This window comes from Schistocerca gregaria, chromosome X (assembly GCF_023897955.1).
Source record: "Schistocerca gregaria isolate iqSchGreg1 chromosome X, iqSchGreg1.2, whole genome shotgun sequence".
NCBI lineage: Eukaryota > Metazoa > Arthropoda > Insecta > Orthoptera > Acrididae > Schistocerca > Schistocerca gregaria.
Window position 1 is genome coordinate 829,336,191 of NC_064931.1, and position 16,144 is coordinate 829,352,334.

At 43.9% G+C, this 16,144-nt stretch overlaps 1 protein-coding gene across 1 annotated transcript in view; it reads left to right on the forward strand.

Annotated features, from left to right (window-relative positions):
- The window catches only part of LOC126298556 (uncharacterized), a 902,811-nt gene that overhangs the window by 693,240 nt on the left and 193,427 nt on the right, over nt 1-16,144 (forward strand). The window contains exon 7 of the mRNA XM_049989913.1: nt 13,692-13,897. Coding sequence (XP_049845870.1) covers nt 13,692-13,897 — 206 coding nt within the window. The remainder of the gene's footprint in view (nt 1-13,691; nt 13,898-16,144) is intronic.

The following is a 16,144-nucleotide window of genomic DNA, read 5'->3' on the forward strand; positions in this document are numbered from 1 at the left end:
TGAACAACCTACGAAATTTTGTCGTTGGTGTTCTGATTTACCATGTATACGTACGTATTAAGATGCTTTAGAGCTTATTTGACGATTTCAGCATTTTATCAGCTGCTCCTTACAGAGGTACGAATTTGCATAGCCGTAGTAATCAGTAAGGTTATACTCTTTATAAATCCTTATAATAATTTCTCATGGGCTTTAATAAGACGCGAAACATTTCTAGTACTTTACAATCCAGTGGGCGCGCAGCATAGAAGATATATATCAGAGGCATTATGTAAAAAATCCTGATTGCTGCTACATTAATTCAATAATGTATTTATTGTGATGAATCCATTTCGGCTAGATTGGCATCTGCAGAAGTTACATAAAATTTTATTTGATTAAAATTTTGCTTAATAATATACAGATTTGACACATACGACCCTATATATCATTAGTGGTAGCTATCACTCAGTACTGTATTGTATTACAAAGTGATGAAGGTTTAGGACTCTTATGCTACAAGCTGTTTTGTGGTTTGCTCCTGTTATTAACGGTTGTCTCTTGTAATTTTTATAATTTGAGGTTTTTCATCAGATTTGACTGATTTTACAAAGGTACTAAATGTTTGCAATTGCTATGGTGTGTTGACGTTATCATTTCAGACTGTATGTGTGATCTTTGTAATCGATAAGTCTGTGGGTAGTTGTCTGTGGCAATCCATTATCTTTGGTTACGAATTTTGTATGAAATGTTTATGTTTTAAATACCTTTGTTCATTTAAAATGTCGTCAGAGAGTTGTATTGTGTGTATGTAAGTTTCTATCTGTTCAAGTACATTCGTTCTAATCCTTTAGGTAATAAGTGTAAAATTTTCATTGCCAGCTCCATTCGTACGACGTTGTGGTTATCGTTCTTTAAGTGATTGAAGAATGTATATGGATTATTTTCGCTAATTCTCGTGTGCTCCCGATAGATATACAACGCCCTGATGACACTTTAATGCAACAAACGCATCTACATCGTAAACATTTCATACAAAATTTCATTAAATTCATCACCAAAGATAACGGGGAAACACAAGCAACTACCCACAGACATGTCGATTACAAAGATCGTACGTACCATTTTTTTTCTTAGATTGTGTTCTTTAAACATTAATCGACTATTACAATAGCTATGTCCGTTGTCACTATGCGTAACAGAGCCGTGTAGTCCATTCGAAATCGTGTAGTCCATTCGAAATCTGCTTTGAGCAGTTCGGAGACATCACCGGGAGGGACCCGTAATACACTAAGTTTTGCAACCACTCCACTCGAACAGACAACGCAGCAGGTCATTAAACTAGGCAAGTGTTTGTACACGCTTTGTTTAGCAAGTTTCTCTGCAAATGAGTTCCAGCACATTGGACTGCAGGGATACATCGTGACTGGAAGGAGATGTCCAATATCTTCGTCTTCCCATTCCCCCGACTCCTCCCGACCGGAAAAGCGAAGCACTTTGTGTGCGACACACAGATGGGAACCTGCCGCCAACTTCGTGGCCGCGTCTTTAGAGCTCTTGCTAGCCCTCATGTCTCCGCGGAATAAAACCTTTGTTCTTTCGTGTATACTTTGCCATAACATAGGTGATCGTCCGTTCGAACTTTTTTCTATGAAAACGGAAAATTTCACAGTACTAAGTTATTCTCGTTGTTCCTCATTCTTAACGATTAAGCAAGTCATAATTCATGATGTCGTTTCAGAAGAGAAATATCGCCCTAGCCTTTACTATCATGTGACCTTTGTTGGAAACTATTCACAATTTAATTATGGCATTATTAGGACCTCGCATGATTTGCTGCTGCCAGTGATATATCTCATGAAAAGCATTCTCCTTTGAAGTTAATAAAACGGTTTCTTCCGACTACAAGTAACACATTCATAATACTATCTCGGTAAAGGACTAGGGCTTATTATCGAAAGTTAAATTCCATTTTGAATATGAAGTAACATATAGCATTGCTCGGAGAAATTGTTCATTACATTTACGGTTTTCAAAGATGGGTAGGAACACGACAGTAACAATAAGAAAATAATGTAGCACTGAATCACCATCACATCTTCTGGGAAAAATTTGCTTGAGGAATATGTAGAGCTGACAGAATAAGAAAACCGTGCGAACTCATTACGAAAAGACATTTGAATGTATATACGTAATCTGAGGTTACAGGATTTGCGCAACATGACTCCCGTATCACATACTTGCTAGATAAAAAGTGAAGAATGATGAAAAGGACAAACATTTTATTTTTGATTTCAGCGTTACTGTCCGCCTGCAGAAAGACACACATGCCCTCTTTTTCCGTTTCCGAATGCGCCAATAAATAAATGTACATCTTCTCATCTGAAAATAATAACGTATTTTTCTCACAACGGGCATACACCGCTCCCAGTCGCTGCCGGCACTTTCATTTTGTTTGTTTGCGAATAATTTCAAACTTTAAACAAATTTAATTACAGACACTCAATAGTAATTACAAACGAAACGAGGCATCAGTGGTTCAGAAAACCACCAGTCTCTCCCATCATCAAATCTTTTGCAGAGACAAATATTTTTATAAGAACGTTAGCCTTCACACGTCGTTTACTGTAAGGTATTATTTAGCCTTCGTCTTTATACTCCTGCTATCTCCCTCCTCTTCATCCTCCAATTCCTCTCCCTCCTCCTCCTCGTTCTCGTTCTTCTTCTTTATCGATGTATGTGCTCTGGTTTGGATGCCCTCTGTCTCATTTCGCCGTGTAACCTAGAAGTGGACGAAGTATCTGTGCAGAAATCCTCGTAAAATTATCTTTCTTGCCACACATTGGCAGTTTCCCTTGAAGTGTGGATGTCAAAATCAAAGTTAATCTGACGACTGAGCACCGATTACAATATCGTGTCTGTTTTATGAATGATGATTAGACAAAAAGGGAGGGGATGAAACACAATGCCAATATGTTGCTCTTAATCTTGGAAAGTACCAAAGGACCGGCAAACTTAACATCCAGATCTGACGTGCAAATCACACTCTTTTTAGGTGCGTCATGTTTTTCGAAAATAACACGCTGTGGAGAGGTTTATTATTTAACACAGGAAATTTGTGTGGTCAGAAACAGTGAACCACCGCCTGTTCTTCCTCAACCGACCAAACAGAGATGACGGTACCTCGAGATCGCTAACGCACACTTGTACAGTGATGCTTCACTCTCAGTTAGCCGGGTCGACATGCAGTTGCGGTAGAAATTATCACCTCCATTATTTGCCCGGCAAGAGAAGGAGAGATGGTAGCACAAGACTGCTGAACACTAATCTTTGCACCTATGTCCTGAGTTATATTCCAAAACTCCTTGCAGTGTGTCGTGGTGTGAAGAAACGTGATACTGCTGATGGCGTTCTGTCCATGGCACACCGGCTTGCTGTTGTTCGAAAGGAATGGACCTTGTGGGGTCTCCCTTGTCTCATCACCATACAACACGAAAGATGACACTACACCTCTCCGCTTACGTAACTAAGCGGTCTGTATGCATGGCTGCCATGCTGAGAAACTCCCTGTCCAACAGGTACATTCCGTTGTCAGGTCCGGAATGGGGTACACTCAGCCTCGTGTCACCAAGCGAGGAGTTACTTGAATGAGAAGTGGTGACTCCAAGGCTCAGAAAGCTATCAACAGCTGGGATAGGGGTCTGCTGAAATCACACACCACCATAAAGCATCAGATGATACCAGAGGCAGAGGAAGACGCGGCGTTCGATCGACGCTTAGGGCCGAACTGTGGATCTTGTAATTTAAGTCACCTATACTTAACAGATACGCTTAACACAGCTCCCACAGAGCGAGGTGGCGTAGTGGTTAGACACTGGACTCGCATTCGGGATGACGACGGTTTAATCCCGCGTCCGGCCATCCTGATTTAGGTTTTTTTGGGAGTTTTTTGTAAGGAGTTTCACTACCCTCTGTTGTGTACTTTAAATAGTGTTGTCAACCCTTGGACACGTGACCGGCGCTAACTTCTTTACTTCAACCGGTTTTCCTGAAATACTCTGTTGGGTATCCGATGAATGATTCACTGGTATACGTTACACTCGTTAGCTAGTACAGTTGTAATCTCCTTGCCACTTCCAGTTATGTTTTATCGATATCTCTTCGGACCAATTTTAGAATGTTTCTTTCAATAGGGCACAGATGACTCATTTCTCGACCTCCTCCAAATGAGGTAGTGTTCTACCTCTAATGTCGTCGAAGTTGACGGAGCTTTGATTTTTTGGCTCGTCACTCCTTAGATTTAGCCGCATATAACCACTTTTTCGTGCAGTAAGGGAAAAGCAAGGTTTTCATAATCACACGGTGGCCGTACTCAAACTGAACCGAATATTGGGTCCAAACATCAGCCTTAAGAGGATGCAACAGCTTTTCATTATACTGATGAGGCTTTTCTGATGCGTGATGACATTTGCTCTGTGGGTTCATACGCTTGAACGGACTGAACCAAAACTCACCTGAGGCTCCAAATGTTCTGATTCGACGTCAACTGGAAACCACAGGTAGAACTGAATACGGGCGTGTTAAACTGGTAGTTTTAATTCATGTATAACAAACAGCATCTTTTTAATATTTCTCTATCGCGATAATCTTTAAATGTTCAGAAATATAAAATTGTGCACTCCACAATAAGTTAAAAAAAAAGCGCGATGTCTACAATCTTAAAGAGACACAATTAAAATCAGTCAACTCGTGTTAATACCAGGGTGTAACAATTTGCAAGTATATGAACTGGAATAGTCACATAAGATCAGTTATAGGTAAAACAGATGGCAGATGTTGTTTCACTGACACGATAGTGGTAACATGTAGTCAAGCTAGGAAAGAGATGGCATATAACATATACATGAGAAACATCCTAGAATACTTCTCAAGTGTGTGAGACCCATACTAAGTAAGGCTAACAAGAGTTATTGAACTTACACAAAGAACGGCAGCGCGTCCCTGGTTTGTTTGACTTTCTAAAAGAGGTGGGGGGAATGAAGAATTACAAATATCACACGGAGATAGACATCAATTATCGTACGAAAGCTTACTTTAAAAGGTTCACGAACCAGTGTAAAGTGAAGGATGAAAAATATACTATAGCGTCTTTCGTATCACTCCGTTGGTAGCGCGGTGACAAAACAAAGCTAATGACACTGACGTGACAAAAGTCATGGGATACGTCCTAACATCGCGTCGGACCTCCTTCGGCTCGGTGTACTGCAGCCACTCGACACGGCAAGGACTCAACAAGTCGTTGGAAGTCCCCTGCAGAAATATTGAGCCATGCTGCCTCTGTAGCCGTCCATAATTACGAAATTGTTGCCAGTGCAGGATTTCCTGTTCGAACTGACCTCTCGATTATGTCCAATAAATGTTCGATAGGATTCATGCCGGAAGATCTTGGTAGCCATATCGTTCGCTCGAATTAACAGTCAGCAAGTGTATCGCTATGTCAAATATCTATGGATACCAGTCATTGAATGCTGGCTCCTATTTCGACTGGACCAGAGGTGTGAGTCTTCGTGCACGTTACTCAGGGAGCCTGAAGATGGCTTAATCTATCGCAGAAGCTGGTTGCACAATAAAATAACAATTGGAAGTTTAGACGGTTGAAAGGTGTTTTGATTCGACATTCTGTACTGAGCAGTCGAGGTTCCGTAACAAAATGTATAAAGGCTGACATAAGGAGATTCGCTCGAATTGTACAGAATGTACTTCAAGCCAGTCACGAACAACTATGGCCCGACGAAAATTCCATCGTTGTTTGGGAACTTAAAGTCCATAAATGGCTACAAACACTTTTCCAGTAGACGAACATAACCATTTCCAGTCAATGAGGGGTTCAGTTGGAGCAGAGCACCCAGTCCATTCCATGTAAACACAGCCCATACCATTATGGAGCCACCGCCAGCTTGCACAGTGCCTTATTGACAGCTTGGGTCCATGGATGCGTGGGGTCTGCGCCACACTCGAATCCTACCATCAGCTCTTACCAACTGAAATCGGGACTCATCTGACCAGGACATGGTTTTCCAGTTGTCTTGGTGCAATCGAAATGGTCACGAGTCCAGGAAGTGCGCTGCAGGCGATGTCATGCTGTTAGCGAAGGCACTCGCGTCGGTCGTCTGCTTCCATAGCCAATTGACGCCAGATTCAGCCGATCTGTCGTAACGGATACGTTCGTCGTTCGTCCCACACTGATTTCTGCGGTTATATCACACCGTGTTGCTTCTCTGTTAGCACTGACAATTCTACACAAACGTCGCTGCTCTCGATCGTCAAGAGAAGGCCATCAGCCACTGCTTTGTCCGTGGTGAGAGATAATACCTGAAATTCGGTATTCTCGAGGCACTCTTGACACTGTGGATCTCAGAAAACAGAATTCCCTAACGATTTCAGAAATGGAATGTCCCACGCACCTAGCTTCAACAACCATTCCACGTTCAGAGTCTGTTAATTTCGATCATGCGCCCATAACCACGTCGGAAAACTTTTCACGCGAATCGCCTGAGTACAAATGACGGCACCGCCAAGGCTCTGTCCTTTTATACCTTGTGTGCGTGGTACTACCTTCATCTGTATTTGTGCATACCGCTAACCCATGACTTTTGTCACTTCAGTGTGTAGCCCGCATTTAAGCAGCCATTTTTCATCTCGCCTCCATGCGGGTGTGAACAGGGAATAAAAGATAATACACGCTATAAAGGGAAATACCCTCTGCCATGGACTTCCTTCCGGTTTGAAGAATTTGGGTGTAGATGTAGATCTCTTAGTTCACATTTAATACGCGTTGAGAATTTGTTGGTGTTCCTGGAGGCAATGTTTCACTTGAGCAGAGTTTTCTCGTGTGTGGGCTGGTTTCGGATATTTTTGTAACAACTTCTTTGCTATTTTACGTTCTCACGAAAAGCTGGAAACATTTATCGGGAGAGCTATAGTTTGGTCGTCCTGCAGGAGTGCCAGAAATAACTGTCTGCCACTCAGCCAGCTGCACATTTCAACAGCAGCTGTGAAATCACTGGCTGTGCTGTTTATTTACTGTATTCATTAATGAGTGTGCACCCAGCGTTGTGCGGGTATGTATTTCTTCCATTTCTATTACTGCAGCTCTTCCATCTCCCTTCTCCTCCCTCTCCCTGTCCGCTTCCTCCACTCTCCACTCTGTTTTCAACTCGTTCTGCCCTTCTCTCAATCCAGATGTTATTCCCTCCTCTCTTTGTCCATCTCTTCCTTCCCATTCTCTCTGTTCATCTGCCCCTCCTCCTCTGTCCATCTGTTCCTTCCCCCACTGTCCATCTGTTCCTTCCCCCACTGTCCACCTCCTCATCGCCACTCTGAGTCCATCTTCTCCTGCCTCCTCTCTCCCCTCCTCCCATATCTCACAAACCATCTCCTCCTCGTTCTCACTCTGTCCATCTCCTCCTCCCCCTCTCTGTGTCCATCACGTCCTCTTCCCTTTCTCTGTCCATATCCCGCTCCATCTCTCTCTGTCCAACCCCCTCCCCCCCTTAATACCTGTGTCCATGTCTTCCTTCCCCTTCTCAGTCTGTCCATCTCTTCCTCTCCCTTCCTTCTCCACGTCATCAACCCCACCCCAATAGGAAGTTGTTGGTTCTTACCCTACATTCCAGATGTGGGAGTAAGTAATATGTGTACCAAGTTTGATTGAAATCTGTCCAGAAGTTTACAACGATTCTTCGTCCACTGCTTTTCCAGAATACGCACTTGTCATATGTATTTCACATATATTTAATGCATTTTGGACATATCTGTACACATATTTCACCTGTATCGCTAGCGAATTTCGCCCTGGAGTTTCCCCTAACTACGTATGTTTCAGTGATATAATTTTGTAGGTGCATTTATAGGCATATACGGATACTATGTGCGAAATTTGTTCCGAATGGAGTAAATAGCAAACTAACAATAAATTTAAACATCAAGCAGGAAGACACAGTTTTCACTTATCTTGGTGTTTACAGCGTCATATCTCATGAACTATGTATTTACAATGATACAATTTTGCAGGTACATTCAGTGGTATATGTAAATACTGTCTGAAAAAGTTTTCGTGAATACAGTTAATAGTAAAGAAGCAATAAAGTAAAATGTCACGCCTGTTTCGCCAGTTCTGTACCTTAACAGCGAAAATGTAGTAAGCGATTTTTTTTCCTTTCGTTATTTTTTGTTGGTTGTTAGCGAGAAAAAGTTTCGTTAAGGTTTCAAATTATGTGTAAAGTTTGTTGCAAGTCACGAAGCGTTCTCATTCTCAAACATTGGGTGAATAAGCTCTGGGGGTATTCGCGCGTAATGGCCTGCACTTCTTTTTCATCCCCACCCCGCCCCTTTGACATGGGGCTGGTTCTTATCCCGCAGCGATTCTTTCCAGACAGTAGGTGATATGTCTACGAAGCTTAGGTGAAATCGATCTAGTGGTTTAGGAGGAGATTTGGAAGATACGTAAGTACATTCGTAGTCACGTCCATTTTTGTAATATGTTTGGCTACAGGATGAGGAAACTAAGACAGGCCACCCCAAATACATATACAGATCACATACGTTTGTGCAGTTACCCTAAATTACACCATCCAATACGGCGAATTTTCTGACTTACTCCAGTAATTTACAACATTTATAATTGCCGAATTATAACACAGAGGTTTTTTAATGGAACTGTAAAATATTTTGTAGCATTAGAAAGAACCTTTGAATAGGATTTCAAATACAAAACAGTAAGTAACAAGATAACAGCACCACAAACCACATTTCCACCCTCAAGATGAGATTTCCCAGAAACGCCTGCCCTACTCTTTATGGCGAATGTTGCCAAAGATTTTAAACAGCGCTACGTTTGTATGATGTAACGTATTCTAGTGGTGCCAAGTTCTTGCGTTTTGTCTTTGCACGCTTTATGAAAATTTTTAAAGAAGCTGAGGGTCTCAAGAATAAACTATGCCAACAATAAAGATCAGCAACTGCTAAGACAGATATAACGAAAATTTTAGCAGTGTTAACATAACCTTAGTGTCTCTACGAAGCATCTTCAGTGTGCGAGTGGGATCAGCTAAAGGACTGTTCTGTGAATATTACATTCCAGTGCATTTACGAGTATGTTCACCGCCTTTCGCTCTATCAACAGCTTCATAACAGCAACTTTTGAAACCGGTTGCAGATCTCTGAAGAATGTCTAAGAAAATTGTAAGGGGCGATCGCAAATTTTCCGTTTGAGGCCGTTGCTGTAACTTATACTTAAAGTAACGCGACTGTGATGCGTGGATATAGTAGTGACATTTAGGCAAACGACTAGTGTAGCATTTGTGTCTTTGCGACGTGCGTGCGATAAATCTATGGCGACGATATTACTAAATGTGTCCAAACAGGACCATCGTGCTGTTATTCTTTTCTTGGCTGCCAAAGGAGCAAACCGGTAGACATCCATTGGGGAATGAAGAATGTGTCTGCCGAAAACCACCACTGTGGAATAGTGCGCCAAGTTCCGTGTTGGTGACGATTCGACACAAGACGCAAGTCCGCATATCGCAAATCTCGCAATGCAGAAGTTACGGCAGCTCATATGGAGATACCTGAGCATACGCCCTACACCCTTGATCTCTCCCCTTGCGATTCTCATGCCTTCGGTCCCTCCAAAAAGGCCGATTCCTTTTGAACGAGGATATGCAGCAGACAGTTATGGACTTCTTCACGCAGCAGGACAGGGCGTTTTACAAAACGGGTATCTTTAACCTAGTGCATTGTTGGGATGATTGCTTCAATGCTGAAGGCGATTTGATCTGATTGACATACCGATCCTGGACTGTACCGCCTTCGAACGGAAATTTTTTGATCGCGTCTTATACAAAGTTACAAAGTCATACGGTGTTTCTATCCAACATTTTGCTTATGGATGAGGCATCATTAACAGACTACGGTTGTATCAAATTTCGGAATATGCACTACTGATAAGTTAAAGTTAAAATTCCACGTTGACGAAATCGCCATATTACAGCCTGTTTTATGATGGGACTCTAAACAGCCGCAAGTATCCACAGCTGCCAAAAATATGCTACCGCAGTCATTGACAAACATCCCAATGGCAATAACAGGCATATGGTACGAACATGACTAATGTTACCTTCACTCCACACAGGTGTTTACATACCTTCTTAACAGAACATGGCGAGAGAGTTCGATCGGTTGTTCGGGAAACATAAATTTGCTCATTCTCCAGACTTAACACCTCTGAACTTTTACCTGCAGGGACATTAAAAACTAGACGTCTGTAGGGAAACACGGACGACTCCAGAAAACATGGAACAGCACAGCGCTGTGCTGCTATAATTGCAGATGAAATTCAAAGAGCACTACTATTTGTTCAGAACCGCTTTATGGTCAACATTTTGGGCACTTGACATTACAGTCACAATAATAAATGGACAAGCCGTAACTGGGTCCTGTGTTTTGTCACATTTGTTATAGTATGGCAGAAATTTGTGGGGCGTCTTCCCCAGACGGTGAGACAGTGGTTTGAGGTGCTATCCCGTTACTATTCGATCGAGTTCCACACATGTTATGTCTTTGACCCTAATTTCGGAGGTTCTTTACAATGCCACATAAAAATTATATATCGCCATTTCAAAGGTCGATATCATAATTCGGCAGCTACAAACCTTAAATATTACTTGAGTACATCGAAAACTCGCCACATTGTACGCTAAAAACCTCACTTAGACATGTTTACTCGTTCTGGATACAGTTCAGATGGACTGTCTTTACCACCGCACCCTCCGTGTTATCAAACCACACCTGGTCATCTATGACTCTCATAAATGTATAGCAACCTTTATCATAAGAAACACACATGTGCTGAGGAACAGTTAAACACATGTACTAACTACAATAAAGACCTAACATGATCCAACCACTAATCTAAGCCATCGTAAAATTAAGCAACATCAAGAGCGGGCCAAGACACCTTCACTGGTAACGACAAACGAATCGAGGATTCAGTGTCCCTGCCAACCCTCACTTTAAAATGAAGTGACTACGCAATTTCCTTAAAAATCATATGTGGGAGTATGAGGTGGCGTTCGGTTCTATCAGTTACAAGTAAGTTGAATCATAGCCCCCACACAGAATAAAAATAAAACTCATTTTTTATGTCAGTGCAGTACAAAATGCCTTGTTGTTGTGGTCGTGGTTTTCAGTCCAAAAGCTGGTTTGATGCACCTCTCCATCCTAGTCTATCCTCTGCAAGTCTCTTCATCTCTGACTAATTATTGCTATCTACATGCACTTGAATCTCTGTACTGTAGTCAAACTTTGAACTCTCTCTACAAATTTTACTCCCTACATTGCCCTTCATTAACTATTCCTTGACGCAGCAGGAAAAATCCCACCACACTTTCCCTTCTTTTATTGAGGTGGACAATAAATTTCTTGACATGTGGAAAATCGGGTCTACTGCCGGATGTTTGTGTCGCTCTGGCACAATATTTCGGCCACGTAACTCGTTGCCTTCTTCAGGTGCTACCTGAGACTGCCGTGTTGGAGGATCTTGTCCAGTATTTATGCCCAGAAGGCGCTGGGTGCTCTCTTTGCCGTCAACGCCCGCCTGGCGCTGCTTGTAATGTGTTCCCTTGGACGCCCACGCCCGACTTGGGCGCCATCTGTGGCAGCTCTCTGAGGCCTGTCCTGTGTCGGGTGTTCCGTTCGCAGTCGGCGCCCGCCAGGTGCTGCTCCTGAGGTTTTTAACCCCTCCCTGGTGCTCCGACGGACGTCCGCGCCCGTTTCGTCCACCATCTGTGGTCGTGGCAGTTGTCTGGGGCCGGACCCGCATGTGGCGTTCCGTTCGTTGTCCGCACCTGCTTGGCGCTGCTCCCAAGTTGCTGGCACTTCCCTGGTGCTCCGACGGACGTCCGCGCCCGCCTAGTCCACCATCTGCAGTTGTGGCAGCTGTCTGATGCCCGTCTTGCGTCGGGGGCTCTGTTCACGGTCCGCGCCCGCCTAGCGCTGCTTGTAAGGTGTTGTTTCTTCCCCGGTGCTTCCTCAGACGTCCGCGCCCGAGTTGGTCTCCATCTGTGGCAGCTCTCTGAGACCTGTCTCCACCGCCTGCATGCTGACATATGAATGAAAGTGATGTCTGAGACCTGTCCTTTGTTGGGCGCTGCATTTGCGGTCCGCGCCCGCCTGGCGCTGATCCTGCGGTGTTGGCACTTCCCTGGTGCTCCGACGGTCGTCCGTGCTCGGCTCGTCCATCATCTGCGGTCGTGGCGGCCGTCAGAGGCCAGTCCTGCGTCGGGAGTTGCGTTCGCGGTCCGCACCCGCCTGGCGCTACTCCTGCAGTGTTACTACTTCTTGAGGAGTTTTTAGGTTCATTTCGTTGCACCGTAATAAGCTCCAGAGACGGACTCCACGTCGAGCTGAGCCGGTAGCCGCTGTCTCAGTTTATTAGGTTGTCAGTGACCTTGATCTCGATGGCCTCCTTTCTGACACTGTCCCAAAATCTTGGCGTCTGTGTCACAGCTTTGGTTTTGTTGTAGTCCATTGAGTGGCTGAACTCCTGACAGTGCTCCGCTATGGCAGCTTTTGTTGCCTGTCCGAGTCTTGTGTGCCTCTGGTGTTTACAAGCAGCATGTTACGCGGCCGAAATATTGTGCCAGAGCGACACAAACATCCGGCAGTAGACCCGATTTTCCACTTGTCAAGATCTCGCCGGGAAAGCCTGAAGAGTTACAATAAATTTCTTTTCTCCCCATATCGACTCACTTCATCCTTGTTAGCTGTTCAATCTTGTACCGGGTGATCAAAAAGTCAGTATAAATTTGAAAACTGAATAAATCACGGAATAATGTAGATAGAGAGGTACAAATTGACACACATGCTTGGAATGACATGGGGTTTTATTAGAACCAAAAGTTAAAAAAATGTCCGACAGATGGCGCTTCATCTGATCAGAATAGCAATAATTAGCATAACTAAGTAAGACAAAGCAAAGATGATGTTCTTTACAGGAAATGCTCAATATGTCCACCATCATTCCTCAACAATAATTGTAGTCGAGGAATAATATTGTGAACAGCACTGTAAAGCATGTCCGGAGTTATGGTTGGGTATTGGCGTCGGATGTTGTCTTTCAGCATCCCTAGAGATGTCGGTCAATCACGATACACTTGCGACTTCAGGTAACCCCAAAGCCAATAATCGCACGGACTGAGGTCTGGGGACCTGGGAGGCCAAGCATGACGAAAGTGGCGGCTGAGCACACGATCACCACTAAACGACGCGCGCAAGAGATCCTTCACGCGTCTAGCAATATGGGGTGGAGCGCCATCCTGCATTTCGGTTCTAATAAAACCCCATGTCATTCCAAGCATATGTGTCAATTTTTACATCTCTATCTACATCAATCTTTGGTTTATTAATTTTTCAAATTTATACAGACTTTTTGATCACCCGGTATGTTATGTCTTACGCAACACAAGATAGAATGATCGAAGAATTATTACAAGTGTAAGCATAGTTCACCCGAAGACTGTTCAGAGGTTGCCGACGTAATCGATAGCCCCTCGAGATTTCTAGCTGTAGTCCTGGGTTCTGGTCCGTCTATTCTCCAGTTGGCAGCATAAGGAAACGGTGTGCCAGCCTACACGTTTGTGGGCGTGTTGCAGGAACCGGCTGGAGACGTACGAGCAGTCGTGCGCGGTGGACAGCGTGACGAAGAAGTGCGCGGGTCCGGCGAGCGAGTGCCGGCACGCCATGCTGGCCATCCTGGGCACCGAGCTGCGCTCCAACTGCGCCTGCAAGGGCACCGACTTCACGCAGCTCTACGACTGCCTCGGCTGGCAGCGCCTGCTCTGGGTCAACCCCTGCGTCGGTACGCATTACCAACCGGCCCAACCACAAGTACATTCCCTCTTCCTACATTTCGACAGCGTAGCACGACGCCGCTACTAACCGAGACACGATCGTACCGAGTTTCTTCGCGCAAATGTGATTTTCTTTACAAATATTTGACTTTAAGAAAGAGACGTTGTCACCGGGTGTGGCCCTAGGAAGCGTAATAGGACCTCCAATGTTCCCAACGTACACAAACGAATTATCAGACTGGACCACTAATACTGTAACATTGTTTGCTGACGACGCTCTTACATACAGGATAGTATTGTCCCCGAACGATCGTAAGGAAATTCAGAAAGAATATACTCAACTTTCAGCTGGTGTAACGAGTGGCAACAGGTGTGGATCCAAGGAAGAGTGGAGGGGGCAGGGTGCAGCGTGTCATCACCACTTAAAAAAAAAGAAAAAAAAACATTGCACTGACCACTGACGTAAACAAATTATTGTAATAATATCACAAAATTTTCTACATATTGTTTTTATTTTTTAAAAATGCTAGACATCTGTGACAGATTAAATGTGGGTTGACAGCAATTTGTATGTTTTTATTGGGATTCAGGAGACAGAGAGACAGTGGAAAATAGTGACCTCGCCCTCCCCCCCCCCCCCCCCCCCCACCACAGAACCAATCCTTGCAACCACACCTGAACGACAACTTTGGGTGTAGTTACATGTAAGACATGCCTATAACGAAGATATAGAACCTCATAGCATCTGACTACAAAATCAGTGGCCAACATTCAGAGCATGTCACATGCTATAAGTACTTAGTATAATTATTTGGGAGTAAAGCTGCCCATGTTGGCCAAGGCCTCTACGGGTCAGGGAGCCAAGTGGAGATGTGGGAATTGTTAGGTAATACGGCCGGAGTGGCTACTAACACAGTGATACCTTGAATGACATTTTATTCTCAGTGTGGATACACAGAAGGATTTTTTCTTCTTTTAACACGGTTGTGAGGCAGCAGCCGTATAGACATATTATTTGTATAATGCAGCACTCCTGTGAACTATGGACCTTGCCGTTGGTGGGGAGGCTAGCGTGCCTCAGCGATAAAAGTGATTCACATGGCTCTCAGCACTATGGGACTTAGCATCTGAGGTCATCAGTCACCTAGAACTTAGAACAACTTAAACCTAACTAACCTAAGGACATCACATATATCCATGCCCGAGGCCGGATTCGAACCTGCAATAGTAGCAGTCACGCGGGTCCGGACTGAAGCACCTAGAACCGCTCGGCCACCACGGCCGGCGCCTCAGCGATACAGATAGCTGTGCCGTAGGGCAACCACAACGAAGGGGTATCTGTTCAGAGGCCAGACAAACGTGTGGTTCCTGAAGAGGGACAGCAGCCTTTTCAGTAGTTGTAGGGGCAGTAGTCTGAATGATTGACTGATCTGGCCTTGTAACATTAACCAAAACGGCCTTCCTGTGCTGGTACTGCGAACGGCTGAAAGCAAGGGAAAACTACAGCAGTAATTTTTCCAGAGGGAATGCAGCTTTACTGTATGGTTAAATGAGGATGGTGTCTTCTTAGGTAAAACATTCCGCAGGTAAAATAGTCCCCTGTTTAGATCCAAGGAGAAAGAAAACTGGCATTCTACGGGTCGGGGCTTAGAATGTCAGATACCTTAATCGGGCAAGTAGGTTAGAAAATTTAAAAAGGGAAAAGGATAGGTTAATGTTAAATATAGTGGGAATTAGTGAAATTCGGTAGCAGGAGGAAGAATCCAGGTTTATAAATACAAAATCAAATAGGTGTAATGCGGGAGTAGGTTTAACAATGAATAAAAAAATAGGAGTGCAAGTAAACCACTACGAACAGCATAGTGAACGCATTTTTGTACCCAAGGTAGACACGGAGCCCACGCCTACCACAGTAGTACAAGTATATATGCCATCTAGCTTCTCACATGACGAAGCGATTGATGAAATGTATGATGAGAAAGAAAAAATTATTCAGATATTGAAGGGAGATGAAAATTTAATAGTCATGGCTGAGTGGAATTCCATATTAGTAAAAGGAAGAGAAGGAAAAGTAGCAGGTGAATATGGAGTGGGGGTAAGAAATGAAAGAGGAAGCCGCCTGGAACATAACTTCATCATAGCTAACACTTGGTTCAAGAATCATGAAAGAAGGTTGTATACACGGAAGAGGCCTGGAGACACTGGAAGGTTTCAGATAGATTATATAATGGTAAGGCAGAGATTTAGGAACCAGG